Below are 15,903 nucleotides of genomic sequence, written 5' to 3'. Positions count from 1 at the left end.
CACCAGCCGGGGAGGGGTCCAGCAGGGGCGCCCGAGTCAAGGAGGAGAAGGCCGACGATGGCGGCGACGACGGCGACTTCTCGGCCTTCACCAAGTTTTTTTTATTTGTTTTTATATGTAATGGCGACTACTCGACTTAAATCCGCGAATATAAGCCCAAGTTTGCCGAAATTTGGCGTGTTTTAGCCGAACTTTGCGTAAATTTGCTACACAATTTTTTTTCCCGCGGCTGGGGGCCAACTCGTCCCCAGGCCCATTTTTTTCGCCGGGTCACCCCAGGCGGCGATTTTAGGCGCCCCTGGGGGGCCAACGGCTGGAGATGCTCTCAGGTAGCATAGCTGCCATTCGGCTGCTGCAGTCGGCAGGCCATGTGCATCACCACGTCTTCCTTCTCGGAAGACGATATGTGAAACCCACAACTATCAGGAACCAATTTTAGCTTTGGTCATAAATTAAAAAAAGAAGTAAAAAAGGAACCTATTTTAGCTGCTTTCCCGTTCCTGCTATTTATAATCGCGGACGAAGTTATAGGCGGTAAAAATGCTATTATTGCATACATAGAATGGACGCTCTGCATCAGATCGTACGTCTAGTCATATGTATGGGCACGTACTGGTAAATTGCAGCGGCACAAATCATTATGTTAGATATAGGTCCGGTTCAGAGTAACCACCAACCAAAGCTACCATAGCACTGCAGTCACTGCATCAGCGCAGCGCTGAACTAGCATCAACTGAAGCAAGCTTCATACTACTAGCTAGTATTGTACTAGTAGATCACTACACATCACACGGCATCGCTCTTTATTCAGAACAGCATCAAAGGATGTAGGAAACAGGCAAACAGCAGCGCTCCTGCACTGCGTAGCACTCTCCATCACCTTGGAGCTTTCGGCTTGAAATCCTGCGCACCTGGCGATTAAAGGACGAACTTGTGTCAACATCAATGTCATTTGCAGTTTAGCACAAAATGAAACTATAAAGTACAAAAATTATAAGATCGTCCTATCAATCTCTACCATCGTGTGGCAGTTTAGTACTACAAGAGTAGCATTGGTGCTTGGTGATGACTGATGACAACAATTATATATACTTTCAGTTGATACCAAACATGCAGAACCAACTGATACATTCCACTACTTGACTTGAACATTACTTGCATCATCTTCTACCAACTGGGTGTGGAGTGAATTAGTGGTCGGTGAACGACGAAATTATATCAGGATCAATAGTGTTTCAAGTTGAGACGAGAGAAAGATCAAGTGCAAAAAATTAGGATCAAGAAAAAAAATTATTATTGTATGATCTCAACCAACACGTGGCAGTTTACAAGAGAGTAGCATTGGACCTTTCTGATAACTGATGACAAGAATTACACTTTCAGTTGATAGCAAACGTGGAGAACCAACCAACGGATAAATTCTAGACTACTGTATTTGACTTAACATATACTTGCATCCTCTTCTACCAATTTGTTGGTACAAAAGCACTCGATTAGCATTGGAGCTTTGTGATAACTGATGACAACAATTACACATTCAGTTGATAACAAACACGGAGAACCAACCGACTGATAAATTCTACTCCCTCCGTCCCATAATATAAAAACGTTTTTGACATTAGTATAGTGTCAAAAACGTTCTTATATTATGGGACAGAGGGAGTACTACTGTACTTGACTTAACATATACTCGCATCATCTTCTACCAATTTGTTGGTACAAAAGCACTCGATGTTCCGCTACAATACTTAATTTTGAGAAAGTGTGATGTTGATGTTCGGCTTAGCTTAATTAATGCCACTTACCTTAGTAAGTCGATGATCCGGCGCAAGGGCTACTCTGCAGCCACCATGTTGCTTGGCCCGGGATTCATCCTCCACAGCGCCACTGCAGCGCGGACATAGACGAGGGCTTCCCACATGAACGTGCACAAGAGAGCCGCGTAGCCGAGAAGGTCGGAGATCTCTGTATGTCCACACTTAAAAAGAAGGAAAGAGATGGTTCCCATCGATGCCGACCCAATGAAAAGCCAAAGAATTGCCAAGGCCAGCGGCGACGGCGACAGAAGGGTTGGCTCCTCGTCATTCTTCACGATGAGGCTCTCCGCGTCCGCCGCCGCCTATCACATTACACAGTGAATTCATCAGCATCACGGGAAGCAGAACCATGGAGCAGAGTGAGTGATGAGCACGTACGTACCTTGGTCCTGCAGCCGGCGGCGCGGAGGAAGAAGAGCACGAGCGCCGGCGGCAGGAGAAGCAGGACAGGTGTGGATAGATAGTCTGCTATCTCGGACAGGATATAGGCCGGGGTGCAGCCCCAGCCGCGGGCGCAGGCCAGGTCCGCGAAGATGGTGAGGAAGGCGGCCGCGAACATCGTGCAGGTCGTGCCCACAGAGAGGTAGACCAGGGCATCGGCGGCAGCGCGGGCGTGGCTGCTGCGCGCCAGTGCATCCACGGCCTTCCTCACCGGCGCCGGCGAGATGGCGGCTAGGTCGGCAGCCTGCTTGGAGAGCACTTCTTCGAGAGTCATCGCCATTTGGACGTGGAGTGAAGTGGTCTGGTGTCTGGTCTTTGACTTACCTGGTGTGGCTTCTAGCTGGTGTTATGGCCTGGGGACCTTTGGGGCTTTTATAGTGAGCTGCAAGCTGTGGCAAACGTGCGTACGAGTGTTTTCTTGCACGTACTAATCAAAATTAGAGCAGGAATTTCTCATGATTATTCAAAGAATCCAACTATTTCCTGTGTCATCCTTATGCATTTTACAGCGACTAATCTTCAATTCTATGCATCAACTTTCCTTTTTTAAGTATTTTTTAGAATAAGTAGCTTTAGATTTTGCTGACACGATGATGGACAAATTATACGGTGCTATATCCTATAGGTGGTTGTTGTCGAGTAGCATTGTGGAGTGAGAAAGAAAAAAAATGCGTTGTTGTCTAATCTCTCGCTTGTGCCATTTTAGGATACCCTCCTAGCAGTAAAGAATTTGGCACAGGTTTCAGTTTTCGTCAATAGCGTGGTGCACTAGAGAAAAAAGCACAGTAGTAAGAGGTGGTCATTGAAAACAAAGATTGAATTACGTGGACATCTAAAGGAAGGAAATAAATGGTCATTAGGTATCCTATAATGTTTCATAGTGCTCATGATCGATTTAATTACATTTTACCACACAATTCTCCTAACCCCTGCAAGAATATAACTGTTTGAGTGAGTACTATGTGAATCTTCAAAATCAATCCTATCTGTCGGAATCTAAAAGATTCTCATATTTCAAATCAACCGGACAAAGTATGAGGTAGTAGTGTAGTATATAGTTATGTTCTTGCTGATGCAATGTAGTATAGATTCTCTCATATTTTTCAGATAGGACAAAGTACATGGATTGATCTAGGGTTCTTGCCTTGATTTCTTTTTCTAGTATACGTGATGTCGATGATGGACTTATGAGCAAAAGAGAGAGAGAGAACGAGTTAGTGATGTGCGAATCACTTAACGTGCCACTATGTGATTAGCTAGAGTTTCAGTTCTGGGCAATAATAAGGTGTAAAAATGGAAGTACAAGGAACAATTAATCTTTCGTGGAAAAGATGTAAATGTGGCCATGATGAGTACGTTTATATTTAGTGGAACAAGATGTGGACATTTTGACCAGGTTTAGAAATGCTACACCAAGACATAGTTTCCACTTTTAAAACATGGCAGGAATGCAAGCTCATAATTAAGACGCAAATGTAAACTTCTGCAGTGCAATGCCAATTAAAATTTATTTAGTACTAACTTGTGTAAACCTAGTAGTTTCATTTGTGGAAAGTGGATACGTGTGTGCCTAGCCATCAATCCCAGCCGAAGAAGAAGGTGACGAAAATGACAGGCAAGGTTTTGGCTAGCGGGTGGCAAATTTGGTTACAGCCCAACAACTGCAAATCTCAGTATCCCACAAGCAATCGCCATACTGAGCAAAAATATCCTGAATTTTTTAATTTGAATAAATTTTATTGGATTCGAAATTCATTCAAAAAATCGTTCATTAACCGCTCAACATTTTTCAGTTACCACGGTAACTTTAAATCCCGGTGCTCCATCAGATTTATTTACATCCGATATCCAAAACTTTGGACATGGGAACTAATTAAAGATTTAACTTGCAGAAAAATAAATTTTTGACGTGAACTAGACTAGGGTGACATGATTTTGTTATGGCGCTGCTGCAGTTTGGTCACATATACTATTATTGTGACACACTATATATGATTATATTCTCTTTCACAACCATTATCTCCACCATCTACATACTATAGCTATATCATTTATTACCCAATCCCCACTTTACTTATCTCTCTTGAGCATGCCCATCAGTTTTGCCATATACTATATTGTACCATGGGAAAATATCAATTAGAACTGAAAACAACCTCCGGCAGATTTGCTACATGGATTGCTATCATAGTAACTAACTCGGTGTGGCCTTCTAGCTGATGCTATGGCCTAGGGCCTTGGTGGATTTTCCAGTGACCTCCAAGCTGTGGCAAACGTACATGCGAGTGTCGGTCAGTTGTTGCATGCAATCAAAGATTTAAAGCAGGAATTTGTCATGATTCTTCTAATTAAGAATACCAACTATTTTATACGTCATCCATTTTACAGTGACTAAGCATACATATGTACGAATGTAACAATTTTCTCATGATTTTTAAAATGGCTGGTAGTCCACGTGTGTGGAATTAAACCAACATCAGCTTTCCTTTTTGTGAAAAGTAGCTTTAGATTTTGTTGACGCGATGTTGGACAAATAAGTCGGTGCTATAGCCTACAGGTGGTTGTTTGAAAAAGAAAAAAAATGTGTCATTGTCTAATCTCTTGTTTGGGCCATTTCAGGATAAACCCCTAGTCGAGACTTTGGTAAGGTTCTAGTTATTCTGCAACGGTATGGTAGAATACAACAATAAGAAAAACAGAGTAGTAAAAGGGTGGCCACTGAGAATAAGCAAGGAAAGAAATGTTCATTGCAGGAATCCAGTAATGTTTCACAGTTTCTTCCAACTCTTCCAAAAATCGAATTGTTCGAGTCAGTACTTTGCGAGTCTTCAAAATCAATCCTATCCACCATCAGAATCTAATTATTTCTCATATTTCAAATCAACGGGGCAAAGTGTGTGGTAGCAACATAGTATATAGATTTTGTTCTTGCTTATGCAATGTAGTACAGATTTTCTCGTAGTTTTCAAATAGGACAAAGTTTATGGATCGGCCTAGTGCTTCTCATATTTCTCTTTCTAGTATGTGATGACGATGATGGACTTATGAGCACAAGGGACGAAATTAATTAGTGATGTGGGGAACACTTGTCATGCCACTCCGTGATTAGAATAGTTTCCTTTCAAAACAATAATAAGGTGTAAAAATGGAAGTACAAGGTACAATTAATATTGGAAACAAAAAAGAAGATAGCTTTGTGATTAAGCTTTGAACATGTGTCGACATCCAAAGGTGCGATGATGACTGTATTTATCTTTAGTGGAACAAGATGTCAACATTTTGAGCAGATTTAGAAAGGGTACACTAAAACGTAATTACGATTTGGATGCTGCTATGCGCTGTGGAAGCCTTGATATATACGAATGGAAGGACCCTGACATAGTGTGGGCTGGCTTGGGTATGCCTGTGATAGCACCGGTATGCGTGAATCTTTTCTAGGAGTAACCACCATCACATCTAGTGACGGCCGCATAATAAAATTTTGGCACTGCCCATGACACAACAGTGCAAAGCCCAGAGACATTGCCCCTGCGATCTTCCGCATCTCAAAGAAGAAAAACGTCTCTTGCTCACGGCGCATTGCATGACCTTGTTTGGACCTTCTGGATTGACATGTGTGATGGTCTCAGTGTCACATATATCGAAGAACTCCACTCTCTGGGCCCAGCTTCATACTGTGCACCCTAGAACCTTTCTACTAGCGGTGTCTACTCGACCGCATCCGCGTACAAGGCACAGTACGAGGGAGTAGTCTTGACCACCATGGTCGTGGCTGTTTGGAGAAATTGGGCGTCGCCCAAGTGTAAGTTCTTTGTCTGGCTTCTCATCAAGAATAGGGTCTGGACTATTGGTCGCCGGCAAGGCAGGGATGGCCAAATTGTGCTCTATGCCAACTTTGTAGGAGGGAACAGCTGTGCACATTTTCTTCAAGTGTTGATGCTCCTTCAAAGTTTGGGCGGCTGTAAATTGCTTGTTCCTATTTTTTGTGGGTGTCAATGGCTTGTTCGATGTGCCCGAGCTGGTTATTGCGGATTGGGAGACTTGGCTTCGGTCCATGCGTGGTGGAGTTTGACGACCCTCTCGCCCGGTCACAGGAGGAAGGCCATCGCCTTGCTCGTTATGCTTGTCACCTGGAAGCTATGGAACGAAAGAAATGCACGCGTCTTCTGAAATAAATCGATTTTGCTCACAACCATCATTGCTAATATCAGGACAGAGGCGCGGAATAATTGGGTCCTCATAAGGGCAAAAAATTTGAGCTCTTTGATGTCGTGATAGTAGTCTTTTGTTTATCTTTTTGTGAGAGGTGTTTTGGACCTCTCTGAACCTTGAGATTCGTTTACCCCTTCTCCATTATTAGTGAGATGAGACAGGTCTTTTGCCTCCGTTACAAGAAGAAGGCGAAGCGACGTGGATACTGATATAGGATAGGTTAGTACTTTTTTAATGTTATCATGCGACCACTGTTCACCCTATAGGTGTGTACGCCAAGGCGCGTGTACTATAAAAGTTTTGTACAAGTCAACTGCACCATCCATCGATCGATCTTCTTCTTCTTCTTTTCTTCGAATTAAAATATCACGACCCAGCTGCGTTCTTCTGCTGCTGCTGCTCGCCACCGGTGTAGTCACCATGGTTGTCACTCACCGCTGAGGCACATAGTAAGTGTTCAACGAAATGTATGAGCCAAATTTAAGTTTACTCCATTATATATAGGGGATGGCTAGTGGTGTGGCGGGACGTGGTGTGGCGGGGAAGAGACCGGCCGAGCTCCCTGGGACGGGTCGCGCTGGGACTGCGCCGGGCGGTGGCCGCGCTGCGGTGACTGCTGTGCCGCCGCCATCTACTGCCTCCGGTCGTGGAGCTGGCCGGGGCGCGGTGCCCCCCGTGCCGCTCGTGGGAGGGCGCGGCGGAACGTTGCCGGGTGCGGCCGTGGGGCGTGGTGCCACGGCGTCTGCCGGAGCTCGCGTACCGGTGATTGCGGCCTCGGGTTTGGCGCCTAGTCGTGGTGGGCAGACTGGTGGTGCTGTGGGTCGGGGCGGCACGGCGACTAAGCCGCCAACGACGGGGGCGACGGGGGCTGTGGGACATCTGCCTAGGCAAGCACCGCCACCCCACTTCGTCACCAAACCTGTGGCTGGTGCTAATGCCGCGCCTCGGGCACAATGGGGAGACGATGGTTTTGACGCATATGGGGCAGGTGTGCACCGTGGATCGTCGTCGACGGGTGGCGGCCGAGGTTACGCTTGGCAGAGCGACGGTTCGGCCGAGCGACCGTTCCTGGGACCCCAGGGTGGTTTTGTTGAGGGTGCTTCTGGTCCCGATTCTAGACAGCGTGGTGGCTTCCGTGGGCATCGTGGTGGTCGGGGCGGGCGAGGGGGCCGGTACCGTCCACGACCGCCGCCACCACCGGTCGTTGTCGAGCATATGACTGATAGCGGGGCTGCAGAGGAGCCTGTGTTGTCCGATCACGCTATGGAGGTAGTGACGGCTCTTGCTTCTGCTCCGGTTCCTGAGAATGAGGTTATGCCTGATGTGTCCGCGGAGATGATGGACAGGGCTGAGTCTGATAGAGCGTCCAAGTGGGCGCGCAGGAAAGAAAAGATGCTTTGTTATCGTTGCAGAGACAAGGGTCACTTCATTGCGGAGTGTGTGGCACGTTTATGTGATATGTGTGGTAAACTGGCACATGAATCTGGGGATTGTCCGTTACTGCGCGATCAGACACCTTCACTCATGATGTATGGAGTATACTGTGCTGAGCTAACTTTTTTCGAGTCTCCGACTGAGCACGAGGTGCCTGACGAGTCTCCGAGTAAGACCACGGGGATTGTCAATGTCACCAGAGGGGAGGTGTCTGAGGCACAGATCGTGCAGAGGCTTCGAGAGCTGGCTCCTGGGGATTTCCAGTGGGACCTTGTCGGTCTTGCTGATAAGATGTTCAGGGTCGAGTGCCCGTCTGTGGAGGATCTGCAGAGGTTGCTGAGTTTTGGGATGTGTAAGGTGCCGGGTACTGATGGTATCCTTGAGTTTCAGGAATGGAAGCTTGTTGAGCCTCAGGGCGTACCGCTTACGCAAGCGTGGCTACGCTTTTCCGGGGCACCTTCCTCTCCACTGCAGGATGCTCGGGTTGTGGCCAGTTTGGGCATTCTTGTGGGGAAGCCTGAGCGTGTGGACATGGCTTTCACCAGAGCTCAAGGGATTGCTCGGGTTCTGGTCAGTATTCTGAACGTTGAGTATGTGCCGGAAGTGGTTAAGTGGGCTTATCGAGGCAGGATTTATAATCTGGTTATTGAGTTTGAGGACGAGAGCCTTCTGTCTGCGCCGGCTCACGTGTCTGACGTTGATATGAATGAGGGTGACGGTGGCGCGGGAGTTCAGGAACCGCCGGTCGAGGACTCTGGACGACAGCTGTCCATGGGGACGGGGTCCGAGACCGCGACGACCGGGGATGGAGCTGCCCAACCCTCCTCGGTGCCTTCGACGTCGTTGAGATTTGGATCCTTCGAACCTTTTTCTGCACTGCCGAGGTTGTGGAGCGATCGGGTTGAGTCCAAGGAGGCCTTTGAGCTCGCTTTGCCTGCTTTTGATTTTCTGGATGCTGTGGACTCGGGTTCTGGGGATTTCGGGGTTTCATCACTTTCGGTCAGGGGGGCGGAGGAGGTGAGTCGGTAGGTGGCCACTCCCTCTTCTGGTCAGCGCGCGGTTCCCCCTCAGGAGATGCCGCAGCTTACCGGGCCTGGTGTGCCGGGAGGAGCCATAGGCCAGGCGGTTTCGGGTTGCTCTTTTTGTGCTGAGGAAGGGGATGCGGGGAAGGTGGCTCCCGTATCCTCTTCTTCGTTGGGAGGAGGTCCGGGTCAGGAGGACTCGGATACTTCTTCTCCCGTTGCATCTTCCTCTCGGTTGGTGCCGGCTTCGCCTTCGGGAGTGGGCTTGGGGCAGGTGGCTTCGGAGCTTTCTCCTATGGTGGTAGCCTCTCCGGTGCAGGTTGGGGAGCTAGGACGGGCGGTGCTGGCTATGTCTCCACCACCCTCGGTGACGGCCCCGTCTGGTGGGGCGCGCCAGGCGTCCCGTCCTCCTACTGGCGCGGCTGTGGGGAAGCCCATGCAGGTCGCTCGGACTGCGGGTTGGGGTGAGGCAGGAGGCCGTACCCCATCCGCGATCTCTCGGGAGGAGGTCATTGCGTTTGGTGGGATCCAGGATCCCATGTCTGAGGGGCGCTGGGTGAGTGACCGTCTCCAGGCACATCCGGATGTGGACGACATTCAGCAACGGTGCGCCATGAGGGCGGCCAAGCTTCGTGATGTCGAGGTCACTACTGGTATGTCGGTCAATACTTCTAATTCCATTTTGCATTTTTCAAATGATGAGATTCTTGATAATGCAAATCAATTAGGAGTTTCTCTAGGTAGTAATGAAACTGAAATTACTAATTCTATTAATGATCTACTTGACCTAGAGGCTGAGTGGGCCTTAGAGATGATTCGCAATATTGCGGCTGTTGAACCCATGTGTGATTCGGAGGTTGATGCGCTCGGGGTCAGGGTGCTTGACAATTTTTGTGCGGATCTTTTGCCTCCTAGTTCTGAGGCGGAGGTAGAGGATGTTTCTACTGACATAGTTTTGGCATGCCCCTCTGACACTGGGTATGAGGACCAGTTGCAGAGTCAAGCTATCCCAAAGTGCAAGTGGAAACGAAAGGTTTACCCGTTGTCCGCAGTGCGTAGGAGTGCTAGGATGCGTTCGGCAAAAAAATTCTACGATGAACTATGAAAGGAATCTTTTGGAATAGCAGAGGTCTAAGGGACTTGGCTAAAAGAAGGTTTCTTGCTGAGGCGTCTGTCGAGCATGTTGGTAATCGTAGCATAATTTTAAAATTTTCCTACGCTCACCAAGATGCATCTATGGAGCATACTAGCAACGAGGGGAAAGGAGTGCATCTACATACCCTTGTAGATCGCGAGCGGAAGCGTTCCAATGAACGTGGATGACGGAGTCGTACTCGCCGTGATCCAAATCACCGATGACCGAGTGCCGAACGGACGGCACCTCCGCGTTCAACACACGTACGGTGCAGCGACGTCTCCTCCTTCTTGATCCAGCAAGGGGGAAGGAGAGGTTGATGGAGATCCAGCAGCACGACGGCATGGTGGTGGATGTAGCGGGATGCCGGCAGGGCTTCGCCGAGCTTCTACGAGAGAGAGAGGTGTAGCAGGGGAGGAGGGAGGCGCCCAAGGCTAAGATGTTGCTGCCCTCCCTCCCCCCTTTATATAGGCCCCCTGGGAGGGGGGGCGCCGGCCAAACCCATCTAGGGTGGGGGGCGGCGGCCAAGGGGGTGCCTTGCCCCCCAAGGCAAGTGGGAAGCCCCCCCACCCTAGGGTTTGCAACCCTAGGCGCATGGGGGGAGGCCCATGGGGGGCGCCCAGCCCACTAGGGGCTGGTTCCCTTCCCACTTCAGCCCACGGGGCCCTCCGGGATAGGTGGCCCCACCCGGTGGACCCCCGGGACCCTTCCGGTGGTCCCGGTACAATACCGGTAACCCCCGAAACTTTCCCGGTGGCCGAAACTTGACTTCCTATATATAATTCTTCACCTCCGGACCATTCCGGAACTCCTCGTGACGTCCGGGATCTCATCCGGGACTCCGAACAACTTTTGGGTTTCCGCATACACATATCTCTACAACCCTAGCGTCACCGAACCTTAAGTGTGTAGACCCTACGGGTTCGGGAGACATGCAGACATGACCGAGACGCCTCTCCGGTCAATAACCAACAGCGGGATCTGGATACCCATGTTGGCTCCCACATGTTCCACGATGATCTCATCGGATGAACCACGATGTCGAGGATTCAATCAATCCCGTATGCAATTCCCTTTGTCAATCGGTATGTTACTTGCCCGAGATTCGATCGTCGGTATCCCAATACCTTGTTCAATCTCGTTACCGGCAAGTCTCTTTACTCGTACCGCAATGCATGATCCCGTGACTAACGCCTTAGTCACATAGAGCTCATTATGATGATGCATTACCGAGTGGGCCCAGAGATACCTCTCCGTCACACGGAGTGACAAATCCCAGTCTCGATCCGTGCCAACCCAACAGACACTTTCGGAGATACCCGTAGTGCACCTTTATAGTCACCCAGTTACGTTGTGACGTTTGGCACACCCAAAGCACTCCTACGGTATCCGGGAGTTGCACGATCTCATGGTCTAAGGAAAAGATACTTGACATTGGAAAAGCTCTAGCAAACGAAACTACACGATCTTTTATGCTATGCTTAGGATTGGGTCTTGTCCATCACATCATTCTCCTAATGATGTGATCCCGTTATCAACGACATCCAATGTCCATAGTCAGGAAACCATGACTATCTGTTGATCAACGAGCTAGTCAACTAGAGGCTTACTAGGGACACGTTGTGGTCTATGTATTCACACATGTATTACGATTTCCGGACAATACAATTATAGCATGAACAATAGACAATTACCATGAACAAAGAAATATAATAATAACCATTTATTATTGCCTCTAGGGCATATTTCCAACAGTCTCCCACTTGCACTAGAGTCAATAATCTAGTTACATTGTGATGAATCGAACACCCATTGCGTCCTGGTGTTGATCATGTTTTGCTCTAGGGAGAGGTTTAGTCAACGGATCTGCTACATTCAGGTCCGTATGTACTTTACAAATATCTATGTCTCCATTTTGAACACTTTCACGAATGGAGTTGAAGCGACGCTTGATATGCCTGGTCTTCCTGTGAAACCTGGGCTCCTTCGCAAGGGCAATAGCTCCAGTGTTGTCACAGAAGAGAGTCATCGGGCCCGACGCATTGGGAATCACCCCTAGGTCGGTAATGAACTCCTTCATCCAGACTGCTTCCTGTGCTGCCTCCGAGGCTGCCATGTACTCCGCTTCACATGTAGATCCCGCCACGACGCTTTGCTTGCAACTGCACCAGCTTACTGCTCCTCCATTCAAAATATACACGTATCCGGTTTGTGACTTCGAGTCATCCAGATCTGTGTCGAAGCTAGCGTCGACGTAACCCTTTACGACGAGCTCTTCGTCACCTCCATAAACGAGAAACATATCCTTAGTCCTCTTCAGGTACTTCAGGATATTCTTGACCGCTGTCCAGTGTTCCATGCCGGGATTACTTTGGTACCTTCCTACCAAACTTACGGCAAGGTTTACATCAGGTCTGGTACACAGCATGGCATACATAATAGACCCTATGGCCGAGGCATAGGGGATGACACTCATCTTTTCTCTATCTTCTGCCGTGGTCGGGCATTGAGCCGTGCTCAATTGCACACCTTGCAATACAGGCAAGAACCCCTTCTTGGACTGATCCATATTGAACTTCTTCAATATCTTGTCAAGGTATGTACTCTGTGAAAGACCAATGAGGCGTCTTGATCTATCTCTATAGATCTTGATGCCTAATATATAAGCAGCTTCTCCAAGGTCCTTCATTGAAAAACACTTATTCAAATAGGCCTTTATACTTTCCAAGAATTCTATATCATTTCCCATCAATAGTATGTCATCCACATATAATATGAGAAATGCTACAGAGCTCCCACTCACTTTCTTGTAAACACAGGCTTCTCCATAAGTCTGTGTAAACCCAAACGCTTTGATCATCTCATCAAAGCGAATGTTCCAACTCCGAGATGCTTGCACCAGCCCATAGATTGAGCGCTGGAGCTTGCATACTTTGTTAGCATTCTTAGGATCGACAAAACCTTCCGGCTGCATCATATACAACTCTTCCTTAAGGAAGCCGTTAAGGAATGCCGTTTTGACGTCCATCTGCCATATCTCATAATCATAGTATGCGGCAATTGCTAACATGATTCGGACGGACTTCAGCTTCGCTACGGGTGAGAAAGTCTCATCGTAGTCAACCCCTTGAACTTGTCGATAACCCTTAGCGACAAGTCGAGCTTTGTAGATGGTCACATTACCATCCGCGTCCGTCTTCTTCTTAAAGATCCATTTGTTTTCTATGGCTCGCCGATCATCGGGCAAGTCAGTCAAAGTCCATACTTCGTTTTCATACATGGATCCTATCTCGGATTTCATGGCTTCTAGCCATTTGTCGGAATCCGGGCCCGCCATCGCTTCTTCATAGTTCGAAGGTTCACCGTTGTCTAACAACATGATTTCCAGGACAGGGTTGCCGTACCACTCTGGTGCGGAACGTGTCCTTGTGGACCTACGAAGTTCAGTAACTTGATCCGAAGCTTCATGATCATCATCATTAACTTCCTCCCCAGTCGGTGTAGGCACCACAGGAACATTTTCCCGCGCTGCGCTACTTTCCGGTTCGGAAGGGGTGACTATCACCTCATCAAGTTCCACTTTCCTCCCACTCAATTCTTTCGAGAGAAACTCCTTCTCCAGAAAGGACCCGTTCTTGGCAACGAAGATCTTGCCTTCGGATCTGAGGTAGAAGGTATACCCAATAGTTTCCTTAGGGTATCCTATGAAGACGCATTTTTCCGACTTGGGTTCGAGCTTTTCAGGTTGAAGTTTCTTGACATAAGCATCGCATCCCCAAACTTTTAGAAACGACAGCTTAGGTTTCTTCCCAAACCATAATTCATACGGTGTCGTCTCAACGGATTTCGACGGAGCCCTATTTAAAGTGAATGCGGCAGTCTCTAAAGCATAGCCCCAAAATGAGAGCGGTAAATCGGTAAGAGACATCATAGATCGCACCATATCCAATAGAGTGCGATTACGACGTTCGGACACACCATTTCTCTGAGGTGTTCCAGGCGGCGTGAGTTGTGAAACTATTCCACATTTCCTTAAGTGTGCACCAAATTCGTGACTTAAATATTCTCCACCACGATCTGATCGTAAGAATTTTATTCTCCTGTCACGTTGATTCTCAACCTCACTCTGAAATTCCTTGAACTTTTCAAAGGTTTCAGACTTGTGTTTCATTAGGTAGACATACCCATATCTACTTAAATCATCAGTGAGAGTGAGAACATAACGATATCCTCCGCGAGCCTCAACACTCATTGGACCGCACACATCGGTATGTATGATTTCCAATAAGTTGGTTGCTCGCTCCATTGTTCCGGAGAACGGAGTCTTGGTCATCTTACCCATGAGGCATGGTTCGCACGTGTCAAATGATTCGTAATCAAGAGACTCCAAAAGTCCATCTGCATGGAGCTTCTTCATGCGCTTGACACCAATGTGACCAAGGCGGCAGTGCCACAAGTATGTGGGACTATCGTTATCAACTTTACATCTTTTGGTATTCACACTATGAATATGTGTAACATCACGTTCGAGATTCATCAAGAATAAACCATTGACCAGCGGGGCATGACCATAAAACATATCTCTCAAATAAATAGAACAACCATTATTCTCGGATTTAAATGAGTAGCCATCTCGAATTAAACGAGATCCAGATACAATGTTCATGCTCAAAGCTGGCACTAAATAACAATTATTGAGGTTTAAAACTAATCCCGTAGGTAGATGCAGAGGTAGCGTGCCGACGGCGATCACATCGACCTTGGAACCATTCCCGACGCGCATCGTCACCTCGTCCTTCGCCAGTCTCCGTTTATTCCGTAGTTCCTGTTTTGAGTTACAAATATGAGCAACCGCACCGGTATCAAATACCCAGGAGCTACTACGAGTACTGGTAAGGTACACATCAATTACATGTATATCACATATACCTTTGGTGTTGCCGGCCTTCTTTTCCGCTAAGTATTTGGGGCAGTTCCGCTTCCAGTGACCACTTCCCTTGCAATAAAAGCACTCAGTTTCAGGCTTGGGTCCATTCTTTGACTTCTTCCCAGTAACTGGTTTACCGGGCGCGGCAACTCCCTTGCCGTCCTTCTTGAAGTTCTTCTTACCCTTGCCCTTCTTGAACTTAGTGGTTTTATTCACCATCAACACTTGATGTTCTTTTCTGATTTCCACCTCCGCTGATTTCAGCATCGAATATACCTCAGGAATGGTCTTTTCCATCCCCTGCATATTGTAGTTCATCACAAAGCTCTTGAAGCTTGGTGGAAGCGACTGAAGGATTCTGTCAATGACCGCGTCATCCGGGAGATTAACTCCCAGCTGAGTCAAGCGGTTGTGCAACCCAGACATTCTGAGTATGTGCTCACTTACAGAACTATTTCCTCCATTTTACAGCTGAAGAACTTGTCGGAGACTTCATATCTCTCGACCCGGGCATGAGCTTGGAAAACCAATTTCAGCTCCTCGAACATCTCATATGCTCCATGTTTCTCAAAACGCTTTTGGAGACCCGGTTCTAGGCTGTAAAGCATGCCGCACTGAACGAGGGAGTAATCATCAGCACGCTGCTGCCAAGCGTTCATAACGTCTTGGTTCTGTGGGATTGGTGCTTCACCTAGCGGTGCTTCTAAGACATAATCTTTCTTGGCTACTATGAGGATGATCCTCAGGTTCCGGACCCAGTCCGTATAGTTGCTGCCATCATCTTTCAGCTTGGTTTTCTCTAGGAACGCGTTGAAATTGAGGACAACGTTGGCCATTTGATCTACAAGACATAGTGTAAAGATTTTAGACTAAGTTCATGATAATTAAGTTCATCTAATCAAATTATTCAATGAA

At 47.7% G+C, this 15,903-nt stretch overlaps 1 protein-coding gene across 1 annotated transcript; it reads right to left on the bottom strand.

Annotated features, from left to right (window-relative positions):
* Window positions 1-616: 616 nt before the first annotated feature.
* LOC123170222 (uncharacterized) lies at window positions 617-2,586 on the bottom strand. The gene is made up of 3 exons (XM_044588061.1): window positions 2,200-2,586; window positions 1,806-2,119; window positions 617-911 (listed from the first exon to the last, which is right to left on the bottom strand). The coding sequence occupies exons 1-2, from the start codon at window positions 2,536-2,538 to the stop codon at window positions 1,835-1,837; spliced, it is 624 nt and encodes a 207-aa protein (XP_044443996.1). The 5' UTR covers window positions 2,539-2,586; the 3' UTR covers window positions 617-911; window positions 1,806-1,834.
* Window positions 2,587-15,903: the final 13,317 nt, after the last annotated feature.

Source organism: Triticum aestivum, chromosome 7D, assembly GCF_018294505.1.
Source record: "Triticum aestivum cultivar Chinese Spring chromosome 7D, IWGSC CS RefSeq v2.1, whole genome shotgun sequence".
Lineage (NCBI taxonomy): Eukaryota > Viridiplantae > Streptophyta > Magnoliopsida > Poales > Poaceae > Triticum > Triticum aestivum.
This window is presented reverse-complemented; position numbering and strand designations above follow the sequence as displayed.